Here is a 24,731-nt window from a genome sequence, read left to right on the forward strand (position 1 = left end):
TAGCAATTTCTCTTAAGTGTTAGGCCAAACAGCCAGCATGTTTGAAGGAACACATGGAATTTGTATATGAGTGTGTTTAAGTTTGTTGACCTTGTATAATTTGATAATAGAAGCTGCTTTTCACGGTGGGTTATGTACCTTTGTTGTTTTTTCCCCACCTGGGGATTGGCTATCCTACTTTGGGTGAAGAAGGACTTCCTTTTATCCGTTCTAACCCGACTGCTCAGCAATTTCATCGAATGCCCACGAGTTCTTGTATTGTGAGAGAGCGAGAAAAGTCCTTCTTTCTCTATTTTCTCCATTAAATGCATTATCTTGTCAACCTCTATCATGTCACCCCGCAGTCGACGTTTCTCCAAGCTAAAGAGTCCCAAGCGTTTCAACCTTTCTTCATAGGGAAAGTGCTCCAGCCCTTTAATCATTCTAGTTGCCCTTCTCTGGACTTTCTCCAATGCTATAATATCCTTTTTGAGGTGCGGTGACCAGAATTGCACACAGTACTCCAAATGAGATGGCACCATCGATTTATACAGGGGCATCTGTGTCACACAGCGGCCAATGTACGTGTGTAGGCAAAAAACATCTGGAGAGCTACCGTTGGCCGCCCCTGTTAGGCCCCCAAAGTACCCTTCCATGTAGGGTTACCAGCTCCAGATTTTGAGGGGTGGAGCCTGAGGAAAAGTAGGACTTCACTGAGCATGATGTTATGGAGTCCACGTTCCACCCTTGCCCTGTTCTATATGGCCTCATTTTGAATACTGTGTACAGTTCTGGTCACAGTTTCTGCAAGAGGGCATTGCAGAGCTGGAAAAAGTGCAGAGGAGGGAGACTAGGAAAGGGGCTGGAGCACCTTCCCTGCGAGGAAAGGATGTAGCCTGGATATTCGCAGTTTAGAAAAGAGACAACTAAGGAGGGTTGGGGGGACCATAGTACCATAGAGTTTCCCTCCCAAATGGCTAGAGCATCTGGGAAAACCAGAGAATTTTCCCAGAAGCTCCTAGAGCAGCCAGCGCATGACGTCACTTGCGAGGGGATCCCCCCACCTGCCCACTACAGGCCAGCAGGTTCGGGACCTCTAGGGCGGGAGAAGCCCTGCCCCACCCGGGAGCCTAACAACCCTACTCTGGTGGATGAGTTTTGGCCACTGTGTGACACAAAGTGTTGGGCTGGATGGGCTACTGGCCTGATCCCAGCATGGCTTCTCTTCTGTTCTTATGCTCTGTATTCTTGGTGCTTGGGAGGGGGCAACAATGTGAGGACTTCTAGTGTCCTGGCCCCACTGATGGACCTCCTGATGGCACCTGGGATTTGGCTCCTGTGTGACACAGAATGTTGGACTGGATGGGCATTGGCCTGATCCAACATGGCTTCTCTTATGTTCTTAAGAACATAAGAGAAGCTCATGTTAGATCAGGCCAATGGCCCATCCAGTCCAACATTCTGTGTCACACAGCGGCCAAATATATATATATATATATATATATATATATATATATATATATATATATATATATATATATATATATACACACACACACACACACACACACACACACACTGTGGCTAATAGCGTGTGTGTGTGACACAGAGTGTTGGACTGGATGGGCCATTGGCCTGATCCAACATGGCTTCTCTTATGTTCTTATGAGACACAGAGTGTTGGACTGGAGGGGCCATTGGCCTGATCCAACATGGCTTCTCTTATGTTCTTATGTGACACAGAGTGTTGGACTGGATGGGCCATTGGCCTGATCCAACATGGCTTCTTTTATGTTCTTATGAGACACAGAATGTTGGACTGGATGGGCCATTGGCCTGATCCAACATGGCTTCTTTTATGTTCTTATGTGATACAGAGTGCTGGACTGGAGGGGCCACTGGCGTGATCCAACATGGCTTCTCTTATGTTCTTATGAGACACAGAGTGTTGGACTGGAGGGGCCATTGGCCTGATCCAACATGGCTTCTCTTATGTTCTTATGTGACACAGAGTGTTGGACTGGATGGGCCATTGGCCTGATCCAACATGGCTTCTTTTATGTTCTTATGAGACACAGAATGTTGGACTGGATGGGCCATTGGCCTGATCCAACATGGCTTCTTTTATGTTCTTATGTGATACAGAGTGCTGGACTGGAGGGGCCACTGGCCTGATCCAACATGGCTTCTCTTATGTTCTTATGTGACCCAGAGTGTTGGACTGGGTGGACCATTGGCCTGATCCAACAGGGCTTCTTTTATGTTCTTATAATGAAAACTAGAATAATTTTTTTTAAAGTCATTTTTTAAAAAATCTATGCTCTTTTACGTAGACCAGCGAGGAAGTAACTACTCAGCTCACTGGACTGAGAATTCCTGACTCGTGGAAACAGAATTCTACCTATTTCAAGTCAAATCCAGGGGTAGGAATCCCTGATTCCATAGACTGGAGGGAGAAAGGATGCGTCACGGAGGTGAAGTTCCAGGTAAGAAAGTCTTCTTGGTTTATGCTTTTCCGCAAAGACATCCTTTCTGGCTTCACTGTATCTGAAAGCCTCTCTCTTCCAGGGGGGCTGCGGTTCCTGCTGGGCCTTCAGTGCCGTCGGGGCTCTGGAATGCCAGTGGAAACTCAGAACCGGACAATTGATCTCTCTGAGTCCACAGAACCTCGTGGACTGCTCCAGTATGTATGGGAACCACGGCTGCAATGGAGGCTTCATGACCTCCGCTTTCCAATATATCATCGATAACAAAGGTATCGACTCAGAAGCATCCTACCCGTACACAGCCCAGGTTGGTATCATTCGATAAGAACATCAGAAAAACCATGTCGGATCAGGCCAATGGCCCATCCAGTCCAACACTCTGTGTCCCAAAATGGCTAAAACCCAGGTGCCCTCAGGAGGTCCACAAGCAAGGCCAGAATCCCAGAAGCCCTCCCACTGTGCCCCCCCCCAGCACCAAAAAGATAGAGCATCAGTGCTTCAGGCAGACTGTTCCATCTATATCTTGTGGCTAATAGCCACTCATGGACCTCTGCTCCTGAGAACATAAGAGAAGCCATATTGGATCAGGCCAAGGGCCCATCCAGCCCAACACTCTGTGTCACACAGGAGCCAAATCCCAGGTGTCATCAGGAGGTTCATCAGTGGGGCCAGGACACTAGAAGTCCTCACATTGTTGCCCCTCCCAAGCATCAAGAATACAAAGCATAAGAACATAAGAGAAGCCATGTTGGATCAGGCCAGTGGCCCATCCAGTCCAACACTCTGTGTCACACAGTGGCCAAAAAACAACACCACCACCAAGTGCCATCAGGAGGTCCATCAGTGAGGCCAGGACACTAGAAGTCCTCACATTGTTGCCCCTCCCAAGCACCAAGAATACAGAGCAGAAGAACATAAGAGAAGCCATGTTGGATCAGGCCAATGGCCCCTCCAGTCCAACATTCTGTGTCACATAAGAACATAAGAGAAGCCATGTTGGATCAGGCCAATGGCCCACCCAGTCCAACACTCTGTGTCACACAGTGGCCAAAAAAACCCACGTGCCATCATGAGGTCCATCAGTGGGGCCAGGACACTAGAAATCCTCACATTGTTGCCCCTCCCAAGCACCAAGAATACAGAGCAGAAGAACATCAGAGAAGCCATGTTGGATCAGCCCAGCACTCTGTGTCACACAGTGGCCAAAACCCATCCACCAGCAGTAGGGTTGTTAGGCTCCCGGGTGGGGCAGGGCTTCTCCCGCCCTAGAGGTCCCGAACCTGCTGGCCCGTAGTGGGCAGGCGGGGAGATCCCCTCGCAAGTGACGTCATATGCTGGCCGCTCTAGGAGCTTCTGGGAAAATTCTCTGGTTTTCCCAGATGCTCCAGCCATTTGGGAGGGAAACTCTATGGCACTATGGTCCCCCCCAACCCTCCTTAGTTGTCTCTTTTCTAAACTGCGAATATCCAGGCTACATCCTTTCCTCGCAGGGAAGGTGCTCCAGCCCCTTTCTTAGTCTCCCTCCTCTGCACTTTTTCCAGCTCTGCAATGCCCTCTTGCAGAAACTGTGACCAGAACTGTACACAGTATTCAAAATGAGGCTATATAGAACAGGGCAGGGGTCTTGAACTCATTCGTTATGAGGGCCAAATCTGACATAAATTAGGCCTTGCTAGGCTGAGCCATGTTGGATTGGGCTGGGCCATGTGTGTACCTATTTATGACTAGGCAGTAGAGATAGAAACTTTATAAAGGACATAGACAAACAAGTGTTTTTTTTAAAAAAAAAACCCTTAAAACATGCTTAAAACATTAGCACTTGTTGATCTTAAAGGTACTTTCTTTGTATCTCTCCCATAGGACCCAGGGAACTGGGCAAAGGAAGCTCTGACTCTTTCCTGCCTTCCCCAGGGGACCAGGAGGGGAGGAGCTTCAGCCAATAGAAGGAAGAGAGGCTTGGCTCAATAGCTCTGCTGTGTGATTGAGAGAGCCTGGCAAAGCAACTTTTCCCTCTCCCCAAGGAAGGAGCCTCAGCCAATTGAGAAAATAGAAGCTTTGCTCTTTAGCTCCTGTGTGATTGAGCAAGCCTTGCAAAGCAAGCTGTGATGCAGAAGGAAGCAAGAGAGAGGGAGAAGGAAGCAGATGACAGCCAGTTGCGTGGGGGCCTGATAGGAGCCTGACTCGGCCCCCGGGCCACATGTTTGGCACCCTGGTATAGGGAGTAATAGTTTAAAAAGCAAAACGGGTTTCATGTTTTTGTCTCACTGCTTTTAGGGATTATAAAACAAAAATCAAATCACACACACAATCTCATCTAATCTTCTTCTGAGACTTCCGCCCACAGAAATCTGATTTGCCTATTACGGTAGTAGATGATTTCTAGTAAAATATCACTCTTTTTCTAAATCTGCTCTGTCGTAATCATCTGATGAATATCTAGATAAGCGATTGGTTCTTAACTAAATGTGAGAGAATCTTCACGAGTGCAAATAAGCCAACCAACCAGTGCACATGAGTTAAATCTGACCTAGCAAGATAAAGCCAATCGCAACTCTTGACCGCTATTAAAAAGCAGTTTAACTTTTCTATAACCTGCTCAACTAACTCTCAAAGATTAAAGTTACCTGAGGCAAGATTTCAATGACAATTGAAGAGCGCTTGAACTGAATCAGCAGGAAAAAGCGGGTGAAGTAAGAGTTATTGCTAGAAGGTGAATAAGGAAAAGAGACTTGCGTTTGCCACTGCAAAAATGGGATAACCATGAAATGCTACATGTTTATAAATATTTAAAATGTAAAATAAGATAGGAACTTGAAATAGTATGAAGTGGATTGCTGCATTGGTCTGAAGCAGCAGAATAAAGTTGGGAATCCAGGGCACCTTTAAGACCAACAAAGTGTTATTCTGGGTATAAGCTTTTGTGCATGCGTAAGAAGAAGATTTTGGATTTATATCCCACCCTATACTTTGAATCTCAGAGCGGTCACAATCTCCTCTACCTTCCCCCTACCCCACAACAAACACCCTGTGAGGTGGGTGGGGCTGAGAGTGCTTTTACAGCAGCTGCCCTTTCAAGGACAGCCTCTACGAAACCTCTGGCTGACCCAAGGCCATTCCAGCAGGTGCAAGTGGAGGAGTGGGGAATCAAACCCGGTTCTCCCAGAGAAGAGAGCTCTGGCTGACCCAAGGCCATTTCAGCAGGTGCAAGTGGAGGAGTGGGGAATCAAACCCGGTTCTCCCCCATAAGAGAGCTCTGGCTGACCCAAGGCCATCTCAGCAGGTGCAAGTGGAGGAGTGGGGAATCAAACCCGGTTCTCCCAGATAAGAGAGCTATGGCTGACCCAAGGCCATTCCAGCAGCTGCAAGTGGAGGAGTGGGGAATCAACCCGGTTCTCCCAGATAAGAGAGCTATGGCTGACCCAAGGCCATCTCAGCAGGTGCAAGTGGAGGAGTGGGGAATCAAACCCGGTTCTCCCAGATAAGAGAGCTCTGGCTGACCCAAGGCCATTCTAGCAGGTGCAAGTGGAGGAGTGAGGAATCAAAGCCGGTTCTCCCAGATAAGAGAGCTCTGGCTGACCCAAGGCCTTCCCAGCAGGTGCAAGTGGAGGAGTGGGGAATCAAACCCGGTTCTCCCAGATTAGAGAGCTCTGGCTGACCCAAGGCCATTCCAGCAGCTGCAAGTGGAGGAGTGGGGAATCAACCCGGTTCTCCCAGATAAGAGAGCTCTGGCTGACCCAAGGCCATTCCAACAGCTGCAAGTGGAGGAGTGGGGAATCAACCCGGTTCTCCCAGATAAGAGAGCTCTGGGTGACCCAAGGCCGTTCCAGCAGCTGCAAGTGGAGGAGTGGGGAATCAAGCCCGGTTCTCCCAGATAAGAGAGCCCTGGCTGACCCAAGTCCATTCCAGCAGCTGCAAGTGGAGGAGTGGGGAATCAAACCCGGTTCTCCCAGATAAGAGAGCTATGGCTGACCCAAGGCCATCTCAGCAGGTGCAAGCGGAGGAGTGGGGAATCAAACCCGGTTCTCCCGGATAAGAGTCCACGCACTTATCCACTACACCAAACTGGCTCGGTAAGTGTGTATATACTTGAAAGCCGATAACTAGAATAAAACTTTGTTGGCACATGAAAGCTTATACTCAGAATGAAACTTTGTTGGTCTTAAAGGTGCCACAGAATTCAAACATTGTTCTGAATTTTTTTTTTTTTTTACAATTTAAATTTTTATTGAGTATTTTTATATTTAAACAATATACAAACAAGTACTTTTACAATATGTATATATATTCGTGGGAAGGGCGGGATATAAATCATAAATAAATAAAAATAAATATATATATATAGCCGTTTTCTCTTTACATAAACAAAACAAAACAAAAAAACAAAAACCACACCATATAAACCTCTAACTTAACAAAAACCAGCGACCTATAAAATATATGTCACTGTTAACCTGTTAACCCATAACACATATCTAATAAAACTTTAGAAAGCGAAGAGTTACCTTTTTCTTAGCTCATTGCCTAATTGTTATATGGTATTCCATTGCAGAGTTAGTAAATCATAATGCTTAGGTATTTGGAGGGAATTTTCCCAATAGTCGTCTCATTGTTATTTATATATTCAAGGAAAAGGGTCCATTTTTCAATGAACCAATCTCCAGCTCTATCATTATCTCGCAGCAAAATATTAGTAGTCAGCTTGTCTTTAATTAATATATCCCAGATTTTGTTAAACCAAGAGTTTAAATTAGGCACATTTGATTTTTTCCAACAATTAGCAATAACAATTTTTATTCTGCACATGAAAGCTCATACCCAGAATTAAACTTTGTTGGTCTTAAAGGTGCCAGACTTTGTTTAAAATAGTATGGCGTTACTTTGCCAGTAAAATGACAGGGACAAAACTCAGGCCTTTGGCAGAGCACAAGAAAGTGTTTCTAGGGTTTTTTTTCAACTCCACCTGCACCTGCTGGTGTGACCTTGGATCAGTCACAACTCTCTCAGAGGTGTTCTGCTTAAGAGCAGTTTCTGTCAGAGCTCTCTCAGCCCCATCTACCTCACAGGGTGTCTGTTGTGGGGAGGGGAAGGGAAAGGAGATTGTAATGCACTCTAAGACTCCGAGGGAAGGGTGAGGGATAAATCCAATCTCTTCCTTCTCTTTGAACATATATGAACATATGAAGCTGCCTTATACTGAATCAGACCCTTGGTCCATCAAAGTATTGTCTACTCAGGCTGGCAGCGGCTCTCCAGGGTCTCAAGCTGAGGTTTTTCACACCTATTTGCCTGGACCCTTTTTTGGAGATGCCGGGGATTGAACCTGGGACCTTCTGCTTCCCAAGCAGATGCTCTACCACTGAGCCACCGTCCCTCCTTCTCTCAAGCCACGGCCTCAAAAACAATTTTGAAAAGTAACTAAAAAAATTAAGTGGGAAGAAGATGGATATGTGGTTCTGCGACCAAAAGGTCTGACATTCTCGAAGCCACTGAGATGTCCCTTGTTTTGTCTGATCTCTGTTTTTCCAGGCGGGACCATGTGGTTATAACCTGAGCGCGCGAGCGGCCACTTGCTCTAAATACGTTGAGCTGCCGTCTTCTAATGAAGCCGCCTTGAAGGTGGCCGTCGGGACTGCGGGCCCCGTGTCCGTCGCTGTCGATGCAACTAAAGAAACATTCTTTCTGTATAAATCAGGTGAGTCTTAACGTGCTTAACAAAAACGCTTGAGGCTCTTTAGCTTGGAGAAACGTCGACTGCGGAGTGACATGATAGAGGTTTACAAGATTATGCATGGGATGGAGAAGGCAGAGAAAGAAGTCCTTTTCTCCCTTTCTCACAATACGAGAACTCGAGGGCATTCAACGAAATTGCTGAGCAGTCGGACTAAAATGGATAAAAGGAAGGACTAGAACGAATAAAAGGAAGTATTTCTTCACCCAAAAGGTGATTAACATGTGGAATTCACTGCCACGAGAAGTGGTGGTGGCTACAAGCATAGCCAGCTTCAAGAGGGGATTGGATAAACATCTGGAGCAGAGGTCCATCAGTGGCTATTACCCACAGTGTGTGTGTGTATATATATATATTTCGCCACTGTGTGACACAGAGTGTTGGACTGGATGGGCCATTGGCCTGATCCAACATGGCTTCTCTTATGTTCTTATTTGACAAAGAGTCTTGGACTGCATGGGCCATTTGCCTGATCCAGCATGGCTTCTCTTATGTTCTTATGTTTTATTTCACGGCAAGCTTTTTACAAGGTGGTTTGCCCTTGCCTTCCCCAGTCACCCACACTTTACCCTCAGCAAGCAGGGTACTCATTTGACCGACCTCGGAAGGAGTCAACCTTGAGCCAGCTACCTGAAACCCAGCTTCCGCTGAGATCGAACTCAGGTCGTGAGCAGAGTCTGGGACAAGTGATGTTCTGTATTCTTGGTGCTTGGGGGGGGGCACAGTGGGGGGGCTTCTAGTGGCCTGGTCCCACTGATGGGTCTCCTGATGGCACCTGGCTTTTTTGGCCACTGTGTGACACAGAGTGTTGGACTGGATGGGCCACTGGCCTGATCCAACAGGGCTTCTCTTATGCTCTTATGTCTGGGGCAAGGATGCTCTGTATTCTTGGTGCTTGGGGGGGGCACAGTGGGGGGGACTTCTAGTGTCCTGGTCCATTGATGGACCTTCTGACGGCACCTGGGGTTTTTTGGCCACTGTGTGACACAAAGTGTTGGACTGGATGGGCCACTGGCCTGATACAACATGGCTTCTCTTATGTTCTTATGTCTGGGGCAGTGATGCTCTGTATTATTGGTGCTTTGTGGGGGGGCATAATGGGAGAGCTTCTAGTGTCCTGATGGACCTCCTGATGGCGCCTGGGTTTTTTGGCCACTGTGTGACGCAGAGTGTTGGACTGGATGGGCCATTGGCCTGCTCCAACATGGCTTCTCTTATGTTCTTTAAGATGTATTTATTTGCTTCAATGATACGCCGCCTTTGGGCACCCAAAGCGGCTTACATGATTCCCCTCTCTTGCATTTCATCCACACAACAACCCTGTGAGGTAGGTGAGGCTGAGAACATAGACTAGCCCCAGGTCACCCATGGCAGAGGGAAGGATTTGAACCTGGGTCTCCCGGATCCTAGTCCGACACCCTTGACCGCTCCACCCCGCTGGCTCTCACACTCTTAATCACTGCATGGTTTCCGCAGTGTTGCAGCAACCTGGAGGGAAGAATGTCTTGCCTCTTTAGGAATAGCAAGACTGAACCCCGAAGGGAGTTCTGGCCATCACATCGAAAGGGACTGATTTCCTTTTAAATGCCTTCCCTGCATTGGAAATAATGAAGGATAGGGGCACCATCTTTTGGGGCTCAAAGAGCCTCCGATACAATCTTTTTGAAACTTGGGGCGCCCAAGCTTCGGGAGCCCCCGATCCAATCTTTTTGAAACTTGGGGGTCCAGAAGCTATGCTGAAAATTTGTTGCCTCTACTTCAAAAAGAAGAGCCCCGTGGCACAGAGTGGTAACGCTGCAGTCCTAAGCTCTGCTCACGACCTGAGTTCGATCCCCGGCAGAAGCTGGGTTTTCAGGTAGCCGGCTCAAGGTTGACTCAGCCTTCCATCCTTTCGAGGTCGGTCGAAGGAGTCCTCAGCTTGCTGGGGGTGGGGAAAGTGTAGATGACTGGGGAAGGTAAAGGCAAACCACCCTATAAAAAGTGTGCTGTGAAAACGTTGTGAGAGCAACGTCACCCCAGAGTCGGAAACAGCTTGCATAGGGAATTCAAAAAACAGTCTTTCCAAACCGTGATACCCACGAATCAACTCTCCAATATACCCTATGGAGACCAGTCTCTGTAGGGTATAATGGAGTGCCCAGCAGATAGTCACCCCCCCTGCTTTCTGATAAGCCTGAAGAGGGGAGGGCCCCTCCAAACTATGGGATCCCCTGTCCCCAACTGGGGACTGGCAGTCCTTACACATACATACAATAACCTTTGCAACCTGCTGTAAAAACTGTTCCTTAGAGAAGCAACCTCTGGGCTGATTCAATTTACTGTAGTAGTGGTCTCTTTGTACGTTTTAACATTTCTGTTTTTCACTTTCCGGAAAATCGTAGAAGTGAGGTAAAGATCACGATACAGGTTTCGTTATGCCCCTGCAATATATCTGGCTGCCAGCATATGAAATTTTTAAAAAGGATATATTTTATACCGCTAACAGCTTTTAAAGTAATAGGACAAAGTTTATTGGAATTTATTGTAGAAAGTTCCAAAGTTTATTGGAATGTATTGTAGAAGAAATACCGTCGCCACGGAACAACGGTACGATGGACGCCGCCGAGATCTTAGCACCAAACTAATTGGATGGTTTTAATTAGATGGTTTTAATGTAGGATAATAATATGTTTATATGAGTTGTAATATGTTTTATATACACCTTGTTTTAGCTGTTGAAATGTAGCATACTATGTTATGCCATGTGAGACGCCCTGAGCCTTCTCCGGCGGGGAGGGCGGGATACAAACTAAAGAGTATTATTATTATTATTATTATTATTATGACCAACAAAGTTTCATTCTGGGTATAAGAGGGAGAAGTAGAAAGAAAGCAACGTTAACTTTAAATGCATTCTCCAAGTCACTGACTGGCTTGTCTTGGAGAATAAGAAGAAGAATTGCAGATTTATACCCTGCCCTTCTCTCTGAATCGAAGACTCAGAGCGGCTCACAATCGCCCATATCCTCTCTCCCCCCACAACAGACACCCTGTGAGGTGGGTGGGGCTGAGAGGGCTCTCCCAGCAGCTGCCCTTTCAAGGACAACCTCTGCCAGAGCTCTGACCCAAGGCCATTCCAGCAGGTGCAAGTGGAGGAGTGGGGAATCAAACCCGGTTCTCCCAGATAAGAGTCCGCCCACTTAACCACTACACCAAACTGGCTCTCTTCCTCTCCCACAACAGACCCCCTGTGAGGTGGGTGGGGCTGAGAGGGCTCTCCCAGCAGCTGCCCTTTCAAGGACAACCTCTGTGAGAGCTACAGCTGAGCCGAGGCCATTCCAGCAGCTGCAGGTGGAGGAGTGGAGAATCAAACCCGGTTCTCCCAGATAAGAGTCCATGCACTTCATCATTACACCAAACTGGTTCAGTGATTTAAAGATTTAAAGAGATTTAAGTGATTTAAAGTGATTTGAAGTGATTTAAAGAGAGAAATGCCTTCTCCAAACCAGCCGATGAGGCAGTGGGGACTTAGAGCTACACAATATGTGTGAAAGAGCCACATGTAACTCCCGAGTCAAAGGTCTGGCCACCCCTATTCTCTCGTTTCAGACTGACATGGCTACTCACTTGAAGGTTTTAAAGCCAGCCATTCCATAGAAGCAGATTAACACGACGCTCTGTTTTAAAATGTAGGAGTATATGATGATCCAAGCTGCTCCCAGGACGTGAATCATGGTGTTCTCGTGGTGGGATATGGGACGCTGGACGGCAAGGACTACTGGCTTGTGAAGAACAGGTAAGAAAAACGTCCTGCCAGGAAATCCTTCGCTCTCCAGTCAACAGATATATCAGTGCCCATCCGGTCTGAGAAACTCAGAGCAAACGCAGGTTATTATACTCTAGAATGAGAAATCATTCAGAGGACATCGGTCAGGGAGTCCCTGTGGAGATCCGGGCCCTACCTAAGCTACTGCCATTTTGTAGGGCCTGCAACACAGAGCTGTTACGCCGCGCCTGTGGTTGAGGCAGCGGGCGTCCTATCATTCCATCATTTGGCCTCCCTTGTGGCGACATCGCGCTTTATTACAGTGCTATCTTATTGTCATTACCATCGTTTAAGGTGGGCTTCCAGCTGGCTATTGATACGCTGCACCCTGTCCGCCGGTGGTGCGTTTTATTCATTGTTTTTACTGTTAATTTTAATATGGTGTTTTTAACTTTGATACGTAGGGTTTTTTAAAAATTGTTATTATAATATGTTGCGATCTGCCTTGAGCCCGTTTACAGGAAAAGGCGGAATATAACCCTACTAAATAAATAAATAAATTGTAAGAAGCTGTTGCCGTCTGCTAAGGTTGCCAACTCCAAATTGGGGATGGAGCCTGGGTAGAATCCTAGAATCATAGAGTTGGAAGGGACCTCTAGGGTCATCTAGTCCAACCCCCTGTGCAATGCAGGAAACTCACAAAGATGATATTGGATTTATATCCCGCCCTCCACTCCGAAGAGTCTCAGAGCGGCTCACAATCTCCTTTCCCTTCCTTCCCCACAACAGACACCCTGTGAGGTAGATGAAGATATTGGATTTATATCCCGCCCTCCACTCCGAAGAGTCTCAGAGCAGCTCACAATCTCCTTTCCCTTCCTTCCCCACAACAGACACCCTGTGAGGTAGATGAAGATATTGGATAAATAAATAAAATTTAGATGAAGATATTGGTAGATGAAGCTATTGGATAAATAAATAAAATTTATATCCCGCCCTCCACTCAGAAGAGTCTCAGAGCGGCTCACAATCTCCTTTCCCTTCCTTCCCCACAACAGACACCCTGTGAGGTAGATGAAGATATTGGATAAATAAATAAAATTTAGATGAAGATATTGGTAGATGAAGCTATTGGATAAATAAATAAAATTTATATCCCGCCCTCCACTCAGAAGAGTCTCAGAGCGGCTCACAATCTCCTTTCCCTTCCTTCCCCACAACAGACACCCTGTGAGGTAGATGAAGATATTGGCTTTATATCCCGCCCTCCACTCCGAAGAGTCTCAGAGCAGCTCACAATCTCCTTTCCCTTCCTTCCCCACAACAGACACCCTGTGAGGTAGATGAAGATATTGGATAAATAAATAAAATTTAGATGAAGATATTGGTAGATGAAGCTATTGGATAAATAAATAAAATTTATATCCCGCCCTCCACTCAGAAGAGTCTCAGAGCGGCTCACAATCTCCTTTCCCTTCCTTCCCCACAACAGACACCCTGTGAGGTAGATGAAGATATTGGATTTATATCCCACCCTCCACTCCGAAGAGTCTCAGAGCAGCTCACAATCTCCTTTCCCTTCCTTCCCCACAACAGACACCCTGTGAGGTAGATGAAGATATTGGATAAATAAATAAAATTTAGATGAAGATATTGGTAGATGAAGCTATTGGATAAATAAATAAAATTTATATCCCGCCCTCCACTCAGAAGAGTCTCAGAGCGGCTCACAATCTCCTTTCCCTTCCTTCCCCACAACAGACACCCTGTGAGGTAGATGAAGATATTGGATTTATATCCCGCCCTCCACTCCGAAGAGTCTCAGAGCAGCTCACAATCTCCTTTCCCTTCCTTCCCCACAACAGACACCCTGTGAGGTAGATGAAGATATTGGATAAATAAATAAAATTTAGATGAAGATATTGGTAGATGAAGCTATTGGATAAATAAATAAAATTTATATCCCGCCCTCCACTCAGAAGAGTCTCAGAGCGGCTCACAATCTCCTTTCCCTTCCTTCCCCACAACAGACACCCTGTGAGGTAGATGAAGATATTGGATTTATATCCCACCCTCCACTCCGAAGAGTCTCAGAGCAGCTCATAATCTCCTTTCCCTTCCTTCCCCACAACAGACATCCTGTGAGGTGGGTGGGGCTGAGAGGGCTCTCACAGCAGCTGCCCTTTCAAGGACAACCTCTGCCAGAGCTATGGCTAACCCAAGGCCATTCCAGCAAGTGGAGGAGTGGGGAATCAAACCCGGTTCTCCCAGATAAGAGTCCACACACTTCACCACTACACCAAACACCTCCCCCTAAATTCACAGGATCTTCATTGCTGTCAGATGGCCATCTAGCCTCTGTTGAAAAACCTCCAAGGAAGGAGAGCCCACCACCTCCCAAGGAGGAAGCCTGTTCCACTGAGGAACCGCTCTAACAATCAAGAAGTTCATAGAATCCTAGAGTTGGAAGGGACCTCCAGGGTCATCTAGTCCAACCCCCTGTGCAATGCAGGAAACTCACAAATCCCTCCCCCTAAATTCACAGGATCTTCATTGCTGTCAGAGGGCCATCTAGCCTCTGTTGAAAACCTCCAAGGAAGGAGAGCCCACCACCTCCCGAGGAGGAAGCCTGTTCCAATGAGAAATCGCTCTAACCGTCAGGAAGCTCTTCCTAATGTTGAGCCGGAAACTTTTGATTTAATTTCAACCCATTGGTTCTGGTCCTACCTTCTGGGGCAACAGAAAACAATTCCACACCATCCTCTCTAGGACAGCCCTTCAAGTACTTGAAGATGGTGATCATATCACCTCTCAGCTGCCTCCTCTCCAGGCTAAGAACATAAGAGAAGCCATGTTGGATCAGGCCAATGGCCCATCCAGTCCAACACTTTGTGTCACACAGTGGCCAATATATATATGTGTATATACACACACACACACACACACACACATATATACATACTAATAGCCACTGATGGACCTCTGCTGCATATTTTTATCCAATCGCCTCTTGAAGCTGGCTATGCTTGTAGCTGCCACCACCTCTTGTGGCAGTGAATTCCACATGTTAATCACCCTTTGGGTGAAGAAGGACTTCCTTTTATCTGTTTTAACCTGACTGCTCAGCAATTTCATTGAATGCCCACGAGTTCTTGTATTGTGAGAAAGGGAGAAAAGGACTTATTTCTCTACTTTCTCCATCCCATGCATAATCTTGTCAACCTCTCTCATGTCACCCCGCAATGAAGATCCTGTGAATTTAGGGGGAGGTGTTTGTGAGTTTCCTGCATTGTGCAGGGGGTTGGACTAGATGACTCTGGAGGTCCCTTCCAACTCTATGATTCTATGATTTTTATGATTCTATGATATGATAAGTTTTTATGATTCTATGATATGATAAGTTAAAAATTCCAAGTTATACAGAACTTTGTTGGATGAAGTAGCATCAAGTAGATTAATTTCATATATAATAAAATTCTACTATACATAAAGTACTATGGTATATATAACATTGTGGGCCATCTTATTTAGCATTTAATATAACGTCCAGTTCACCAATCAATCAACAGATCAATAAATAAATAAACAAATAAATAAATAACTTATTAAGGATAAATTAACTGGTAATTGGGCTAGAATTTTTGACTCTTAAGCTAAGAATAATGCCTTGCTCCATCCCAAGTCAAGCAAAAGGGAATATTTAAAGAAAAAGAGAAAAAGGGGATAGCGTAAGTTATAAAGAATTATAGTGAGAGAAACTGAAGGTAAGTTAATAGGTAAGATGTTTTTAGAACCAGAAACGGAAGCCATTTTTCTTCAAAAGATGTGACCTTGGGGTAAATGTCGGACAAGGAAAGCTGTGCCATGATTTTCTCCGTTATTAAAATGTCCCAGATTTTTGCAAACCAGAGTTCAAGTGGGGGTAAGATGTTGGCTTTCCACAGAGATGCTATAGCCGTTTTAGCAGCTCTAAGGAGACTTTCAATCAATTCGCAAAAAAACTTTGTAATCTTCAGAGTTTGCCAGGATTGCAAAAAAAAAAAAAGATTTCAGGAGAGGGTGGGATGCTGTAACCAGTAATGTGCTTAATGTGTTCAAGAATCTGCTTCCAGAAAGCTTCTATTCATCGGCATTGCCACCAGCAATGTGCAAATGTACCGACATTCCTGCAGCCTTCCGTTTCTGGAACATACTGAATCTAAAAACATCTTACCTTCAATTTCTCTCACTATAATGGAATACAATGAGGAAATTGAAGCCAGTCTTTTGGGGCTTAAGTACCATTGGGTTAAAATCTTGAAGTTCTGGAGCTTCATCCTGCAAGCATCTTTGGCTTCCTTCCTTCCTTCCTTCCTTCCTTCCTTCCTTCCTTCCTTCCTTCCTTCCTTCCTTCCTTCCTTCCTTCCTTCCTTCCTTCCTTCCTTCCTTCCTTCCTTTTCTTTCTTCAAATTTATATCCTGCCCTCCGCTAACGGATGCAGGGTGGCTAAAACAGTTAACACATAAAATATTAAAACAGAGTATACAATAAAATCATTTCCAAACATTTTTCAGTCATTAAGTCCAAGATGCACATCGATATTCTGATTATTTCGATGTTTCTTGCACATAGGGTTGACCAAGTCCCATGCGGCCTACAGCGGGGGACTGTTTTCGCGCGTGCAAAGCATGGGCGGTGCAATGACGTCACCCGCGAGTGATGTCGCCACGCCAGGCGACATCGCGTGCTGGCCACTCTAGGCATTTCTACAAAAAAGCTCTGTGTGAAACAATGGTGATGTCCGGGGGTATGGCTTAATATGCAAATTAGTTTCTGCTGGGTTTTTTCACCATTATCATGGTCCTTCTTCTTCTTCTTCTTCTTCTTCTTCTTCTTCTTCTTCTTCTTCTTTTGTATTTGCTATGTGGGTGAAATAGTGTTTAGTGAACATTTAGAGGCACCAGAAGAAAGAATTCTTTGCTGATATTGGATATGAATATTAACACTTCTCCTGACATCACAATCTTTATTTTATTCCAACAGCTGGGGAGTACATTTCGGCGATCAAGGATATATCCGGATTGCACGGAACCACGGGAATCGGTGTGGCATTGCCTCGTACGGCTGCTACCCAGTTGTTTAGAGAGGCATGCCATCTCTGCAGTTGGTTCCCCCTCCCCCCCCACACACAAAAAAGTGAAGCCTGAAGGATTGGTCTTCAGGGCAAGATCTGCCCTGTCAGCTCCACCTGGTAGATCTGAGACCAGCAACCCAAATAATGGTTTGTCTTGGTTTAGCTCAGTATCTGCTAGGCGTCCCGGGGGTGTTGTGAGGCCGGATCAGCTAATAACGTCTTAGTCCCGCTTTGAATGAGAGTAGTTTTCTGTAATTGCTAAGTATTATCACTGCTTCCACCTCAAAGGGTTTCATATTAAAAGCTGTGTTCAGTGGAAGAAACACTTTTCCCCGTTTAGGGAATCATCAAATGGTTCCACACACTCAACCATGTATGTTCTGCTATCTGGCAAAATCCCAAAGGGACAAAAGTAGTAATTTTGGATTTTAAAGATTTTTCATGTAATGCCAGATGTGGAAGGATTTTTTTTTTTAAATTTATGGGGTTTGTCTTCTTTTCCCTTCCTTTAATCCAGAGTTTTTCAACCGCCTTTGATTCTGTAAGCGTGCCCCCAGAGAATCATGACATTTTACTATCACTCACCTGAGAGACTTCAGATTTTCCCTTGTTTTCTGAATTTTATAATTGTTCAATAAATTACTTATTAACAGTTTTAACAGATTTTTTCTTTCTTTTGGGAGGGCACAGGGAGATGGAGTATTGGGACTTCATAGAATCATAAAGTTGGAAGGGACCTCCAGAGTCATCTAGTCTAACACCCTGCGCAAAGCTGAAAACTCACAAACACCTTCCCCTAAATTCACAGGATCCTCATCGCTGTCAGATGGCCATCTAGCATCTGTTGAAAATCCTCCAAGGAAGGAGAGCCCACCACCTCCCGAGGAAGCCTGTTCCACTGAGGAACTGCTCCAACAGTCAGGAAGTTCTTCCTAATGCTGAGCCAGAAAATCTTTTGATTTAATGCCAACCCACTGGTTCTGGTCCTACCATCTGGGGCCACAGAAAACAATTCCACACCCTCCTCTATAGGACAGCCCTTCAAATACTTGAAGATGGTGATCCTATCACCTCTCAGCCGCCTCCTCTCCAGGCTAGACATCCCCAGCTCCTTCAACCTTTCCTCATAGGACTTGGTCTCCAGACCCCTCACCATCTTCACTGCCACAGGAAGTGTTGGCAGTCACAAGCGTAGACAACTTCAAGAGGGGGCTGGGTAAACATATGGAGTGGAGGTCCATCAGTGGCTATGAGCCACAAAGTATAGATGGAACACTATTATTTTGGGGCAGTGATGCTCTGTCAGTTTGGTGTAGTGGTTAAGTGCATGGACTCTTATCCGGGAGAACTGGGTTTGATTTCCTACTCCTCTGCTTGCAGCTGCTGCAATGGCCTTGGGTGAGCCATAGCTCTGGCAGAGCTGTCCTTGAAAGGGCAGCTTCTGGGAGAGCTCTCTCAGCCCCACCTACCTCACAGGGTGTCTGTTGTGTGTGTTGGAGGGGAGGTAAAGGAGATTGTGAGCCACTCTGAGACTCTGAGATTCAGAGTATAGGGTGGGGTATAAATCCAATATCTTTGTCTTCCTCTTGGTGCTTGTGGAGCAACAGTGGGAGGGCTTCTGGAGTTCTGATCTTGCCTGTAGATCTGATGGACCCTGGGTTTTGGCGGCCACTGTGTGACACAGAGTGTTGAACTGGAGGGGCCATTGGCCTGATCCAACATGGCTTCTCTCATGTTCTTATGTGACACAGAGTGTTGAACTGGAGGGGCCATTGGCCTGATCCAACATGGCTTCTCTCATGTTCTTATGTGACACAGAGTGTTGAACTGGATGGGCTAGTGGCCTGATCCAACATGGCTTCTCATGTTCTAGGGATATAACAACATGGAGGGTCCTGTTTTTTTTGTTTTAAAGGTTGGTGTTTTTTGAAGCATATGGTATATGAAGAAGATATTGGATTTATATCCCGCCCTCCACTTTGAATCTCAGAGTCTCAGAGCGGTTCACAATCTCCTTTATCTTCTTCCCCCACAACAGACACCCTCTGAGGTGGGTGGGGCTGAGAGAGCTCTCCCAGAAGCTCCCCTTCCAAGGACAACCTCTGCCAGCGCTATGGCTGACCCAAGGCCATTCCAGCAGCTGCAAGCAGAGAAGTGGGGAATCAAACCCGGTTTTCCCAGATAAGAGTCCGCACACTTAATCACTATACCAAACTGGCTCTAATAGCAGCAGTTTTCCTTTCTGAAGAAGCTTGCATGAAGTGCTCATCCCCTGCCACAAATTTTGCCACAAATTTAGTTAGTCTTTAAGGTACAACTGGACACTTGCACTTTTCTATTTCTTCAAATGCATTCTTGTTGTTCCTCAGTCGAGGCCATATTTTAGGTGCCCAAAAACCAGCATTCCCAAGGCATGCTTGAAAATTACAGACTGCGTATAATAAGCACGAGTTTTGTGGCACTAAAGGATTGAACAATATTATAATCTGGTTCAAGCATTTGGGGACCTGAACTCGCTTCTGCAAATGCCACGAGTGAGCCTCATTACACAGACACTTTGTGGAGGAGGAAGTACGGAAGACCAGAGCTTCCTACATAAAATTCATCGTTTGGATCCATGCAAGGCTCACAAGAAACAAGTCCTAGCAGTCTGCGAAAGATTATGCCAGAATAAAACGTAGCTTGTCTTAAATGTACCGCAAAACTCTGTGGCAACAGTAACACCCCAAGCATAAAAGGCGGGAAAAAGAGCGGCCCCTGAGGGGAGAAAAAAGGCGGGAAAAGAGGGAGGCGCCTCAATGGGGGAGGGAGGGGAAGATGAGGGGAAAGAGATGCTCACTGAGGGGAGGCTGGGTCAGGAAAGCATGTGGGGAAGATCCTGAGGGAGAAACGTCAAGAGTTTGTGCTGAAACAGCCATAAACTCTGTGTTTTTTGAAAAACGTGGCTAAAGGCAGCATACAGCGTCTTCAATAGTGCCAGAAAAGGTTTCCCTGCGGGGAGACAGTGTTCTCCACTTGCCCTCCTTTCTTGTTCCCTTTTCCCACAAGAGCCAGAATAGAAATTGTTAAGTCTCTAAGGAGCTGATATTTAAGGTGCCACAAGAATCCTGTTTATTTTCCCCCCCCCTCCTTTTCGACCAGTGTTGCTCTCAGGCTGGCTTCAGTCTTTTCCTGTCACAAAAATTCCAAATTTATCTTTGGTTTCCTTCCAAATGGCTTCCAACTCAGGATTGGAAAATACCTTTAGATTTGGGGGCCAGTGTAGGGTTGCCAGCCTCCAGGTGGAGACTGGAGACCTTCCAGAATGGCTACTGTTCTCTGGGCTATAGAGACCTTTTCCCCTGGAGAAAATGGATGCTTTGGGGGATGGACTCTATAGCACTGTACTCCATTGAGGTCCCTGTATTCCTCAGGCTCCATCCCCAAATCTCCAGGAGTTTCCCAGGCTGGAGCTGGCAACCCAACTGGGGAGGGATTTCTGGTTGTCCTAGACTCCATTTTATATCAGAGTCCGACCTGAAGCTGCCATTTTCTTCAGAAGAGCTGAGCTCCGTATTTGCAAGATATGTTGAATTCTGAGAGATCTCTAGGCTCTTCCTGGAAGTTGTAGGAAAAACACCATTAGCCAAACTCAAATAATTAATGAACCTTATTGTCTTTGTATTAATTCAATCAGAGAATTATTATTTCGTATATTTGCTCATGTAAAAACATTAAAGTTTATTAATCAGTTGAGTTTATTAAGGCTTGGTTCACTGTGGATTCCCCTCCTCCCCGTTTTCCATTGCATTTAGCTTACACTGTGGTTCCTTATTTGGACTTGTAATCTACCTGGAGGCTGGCAAACCTATCAATAGCGTTGCCAATTTTTCATATGGGTACTTTTAACTGTACCTTAATTACAGAAGGACTTATGAGTCACAAAATAATGCTTATCTACATGCATAATTTCTTATCTGTCTGCCTGTTGTCTGTCTGGCTGGCTAGCTAGCTAGGCTTTTAAAAACATAATTTCGATGCAAGAAGAAATTTTGTCTCCAGAGTCAAATATTTACTAATGCAATTGTATTGTTCACATTTCACAGAAATAACACGTTAGGAAAGAAGTGACAATATGGCAACCGCACAGAAGCAACGAAATTCTTTGGTACGTGTCCATTCCTTGGCAGTTATTTATTCTGCGCTCAGATTTTATAGCCATTCTATTTATTATATTCATATCCTGGTTTTCAGACCATTGTCTCCCAAAGCAGCTCTCATCCATCAAGAGAGACAGGCTTGCAAGCTTAAAAAGACAAGGAGGAATGGCAGAGGAAGGAGCTAAACTTGTCAGCCTTTCTCTCAGATAAGGGCCAGGCTCCACCTCTGCAGCTCTCACTTGGATTCAAAGCAGTGCCACAATTATGTACCCCTTGGCTCTCTGGATGGCAACAGAACCTGGGGGTCCTTTGCCCTTCGTTTGACAGCTGGACACAGACCCGGCTCAAGATGCCCATTGCCTCCTGCTACAAGAATGTAAGAACAGTGATGCTGGATTAGACTGATGGGCCATAGGGTTGCCAAGTCCAATTCAAGAAATATCTGGGGACTTTGGGGGTGGAGCCAGGAGACTTTGGGGGTGGAGCCAGGAGACATTGGTGGCAGAGCCAGGAGCAAGGGTGTGATAAGCAAAATTGAACTCCAAAGGGAGTTCTGGCCATCACATTTAAAGGGACAGCACACCTTTTGAAATGCCTTCCTTCCATAGGAAATAATGAAGAATAGGGGCACCTTCTTTTGGGGCTCGTAGAATTGGACCCCCTGGTCCAATCCTTTTGAAACTTGGGGGGTATTTTGGGGAGAGGCACTAGATGCTATACTGAAAATTTGGTGCATCTACCTCCAAAAACAGCTCCCCCAGAGCCCCTGATACCCGCAGATCAATTCCCCATCATTCCCTATGGGAATTGTTCATGGAGGTGCATAAGAGCTGTGGGGGTGGGACTTCCCCCGCCGGCCAGCTGGCTGGGGGAGGGGGGAAGCCTGTAAAACCAGGGGATCCCCCGCTGGGACCTGGGGATTGGGAAGCCTAATGGGCCACCTTGTCCAGTATCCTGTTTCACTCAATGGCCGTGGATCAGATGCTGAGAGAAGGCTCACAAGCAGGCCAAAAGCCACCCTGGGCCCGCCACAATCCCCATTGTTACTCCCCATTACTGCCTCTGAACATGGAGGTTCCATTTAGTTATCGAAGCTACCCCCAGTCCCAGTATCAGAGGACATAGGTTCACTACGTGAGGAAAGGGTCTCTTCTGCACCCCTGCATGTCAAATCCCAGACCAGGGGTGGCCAGACTGTGGCTCGGGAGCCACATGTGGCTCTTTCACACATATCGTGTGGCTCTCGAAGCCCCCGCTGCTCCATTGGCCAACTTGGAGAAGGCGTTTGTCTCCTTAAATTGCTTCTCTGGAGAATGGAGAATTTAAAGTTGCTTTCTTTCCACCTCTCCCTCCCCATCTATCTCCCTTCCTTCCTTCTTTCCTTTCTTCTCTCAAACATCTGATGTTCATGTCTTGCGGCTCTCAAACATCGAACATTTATTTTATGCGGCACTTAGGTTAAGCAAGTTTGACCATCTCTGTCCCAGACAATGGCAACACCACAAGGACTTGACTGAGAGCTGGCTGCTTGTAGCACAGTTTCTGGAGACGATGCCTGTTGTCTCCTGCACGACTGCTGGTTCGGATTCAGCTGAGCTGTGGTTGGTTTATGGGTACCCTCCTGACTGTGCTATTGAGACAGCCACTTGGTGGAGAAATTGGCCGTAGTTGAGCAGACAGCTCTCCTTGGGGTCGCTTCTTCTCTACAGCCAGGCTCGTTTTCCTCTTGTGATGGTGTTTTTCCAGGGAAGAAGAAAAGACAACTTCTGTCCTGTGTCAGTCATTTGCTCTGCTTTATATGATGCATTTGAAATTATGGCAAATTGAGGTGAGAAGAATCGGACAGTGTGAAATGGCATTTTGCTTAAGACAAGCTGGTCGATCCTGGCTGTGGATCTGGTCTGTCAATAGCAGCGTTTCCCCTTTGGCCCCAGAACTTATCAGCCTCCTCTTAACAAAACTATTTTGCTTCATTACATATTACAGGCAGTGTTCCCTCTAAGCTGAGTTGAGCGTGAGCCCGCACACAGATTTTTAGCCTGCAGCTCACACATTTTCGTCTTAGCTCAGGAAGGATGACCCCAGAGCACAATAATTTATGCAGTGGCTCACAAAGTGGAATTTTTGCTCACAGAACTCTGCAGCTTAGAGGGAACATTGATTGCAGGTGGTTTTCATTAACGTGGAGAATGGCAAACAACACTTGAGGAGCAAGCCTAATTAGGTCTACTCAGAAGCAAGCCCTACTTTACTCATAGGGACTCATTTCCAGGTTTTTAGGGACAAACTGCATGTATTCGATAATATTAAATACAATTCCTTTTCTGAAACTTCTGGTCTCAAACAGAAAAAGAAGTTGAACCGCTTGCAAAGATGTGAGATGTGGGTTTGGATTTGGACACGCCACTGCTTGTTTACTGATCTTTTGACATTTTATTCCATCCCATTGTTCCATTGTCTCAGGCTCCACGGGGACTAGAATAATTTATTTTAAATTAAAGCCAGCGACATCAAAACTGTGTGTATGTTGTACTGCGTCAGAAGGTTGCACTGCAGTTGTAAGTCAGTCTTCCTGCGCAGCAGATATAGGGCTTTTTTCGTAGCAGGAACTCTTTTGCATATTAGGCCACACCCCCCAGAGGTAGCCAATCCTCTTAGAGTTTACAGTAGGCCCTGTACTAAGAACCCTCTAAGCTTTTGAAGGATTGGCTACATCAAGGGTATGCGGCCTAATATGCAAAGGTGTTCCTGCTACAGAAAAATCCCAGAGAACCACTGTTCTGTTGTTCAGGCATGCAGAATACCAATAATGATTTTTTAAGTGTGGCATTGATAAATTCAGCCTTACTTCTTAGAGTCACCATGAATGTTTCATGCATTTGTCAGTTTTTATCGTCTTAATTTTACTAATGCAAGCATGTTGAGCTAACATAAAAAAAAAAATCACGCTCACGGAAACGACCTGTTCTCCTGGAAGATGAATTATTCCTTCTTTTCATTTTAGAGCGCCATGATATTCCCTAACAAGATATCAACTGAGCAGCAATCGCTGGTATTAGTGAAGAGACTGCTGGCAATAGCTGTATCTTGCATTACTTATCTAAGAGGGATCTTTCCAGAATATGCATATGGAACAAGATATCTAGATGGTAATGATGGTTTCCAGGGGTCATTTTGTAGAAAAATAGCTGGTGGAGCTCATCCATCCAGATTGTTGGAATACACCGTCTATATGATTACAAAAAGATGGCTCTGAGGTGTTATACTCTACTGAGATCCCTGCACTTCTCAGGCTCTTGGCCCAACAGCCAGGAATCTCCCAGTCTGGAGTTGGCAACCGTAGGTCTTTAGAAAAATCTGGAAAAATAATACTCAAAAAAGTATTTGTGTATAAGATTGAATTTTAACTGCTTAAAAGCTCAACCAGTTTCGATCAACAAAACGTCATCATTTTCTGGATGAACAGACATAAGAAATAAATTTCCCATGAACAATTTTATCCCACGTAGTAGATCTGATTCCCAGAGTTTGTTTGTTTGTT

General features: G+C 45.7%; 2 protein-coding genes across 2 annotated transcripts in view; both read left to right on the forward strand.

The window, feature by feature from the left end:
• The window catches only part of LOC132590777 (cathepsin S-like), a 32,491-nt gene extending 14,785 nt beyond the window's left edge, over positions 1-17,706 (forward strand). The window contains exons 4-8 of the mRNA XM_060263698.1: positions 2,313-2,465; positions 2,548-2,772; positions 7,992-8,157; positions 11,866-11,968; positions 16,961-17,706. Of these exons, the coding sequence (XP_060119681.1) occupies positions 2,313-2,465; positions 2,548-2,772; positions 7,992-8,157; positions 11,866-11,968; positions 16,961-17,060 (747 nt within the window). The 3' untranslated portion in view covers positions 17,061-17,706. The remainder of the gene's footprint in view (positions 1-2,312; positions 2,466-2,547; positions 2,773-7,991; positions 8,158-11,865; positions 11,969-16,960) is intronic.
• A 3,375-nt stretch (positions 17,707-21,081) lies between these two features.
• The window catches only part of LOC132590778 (HORMA domain-containing protein 1-like), a 37,409-nt gene continuing 33,759 nt past the window's right edge, over positions 21,082-24,731 (forward strand). Inside the window, exons 1-2 of the mRNA XM_060263699.1 lie at positions 21,082-21,198; positions 24,195-24,339. Coding sequence (XP_060119682.1) covers positions 21,166-21,198; positions 24,195-24,339 — 178 coding nt within the window. The 5' untranslated portion in view covers positions 21,082-21,165. The remainder of the gene's footprint in view (positions 21,199-24,194; positions 24,340-24,731) is intronic.

The sequence above is a fragment of the Heteronotia binoei genome, unplaced genomic scaffold, assembly GCF_032191835.1.
Source record: "Heteronotia binoei isolate CCM8104 ecotype False Entrance Well unplaced genomic scaffold, APGP_CSIRO_Hbin_v1 ptg000714l, whole genome shotgun sequence".
In the NCBI taxonomy this organism is placed as follows: domain Eukaryota; kingdom Metazoa; phylum Chordata; class Lepidosauria; order Squamata; family Gekkonidae; genus Heteronotia; species Heteronotia binoei.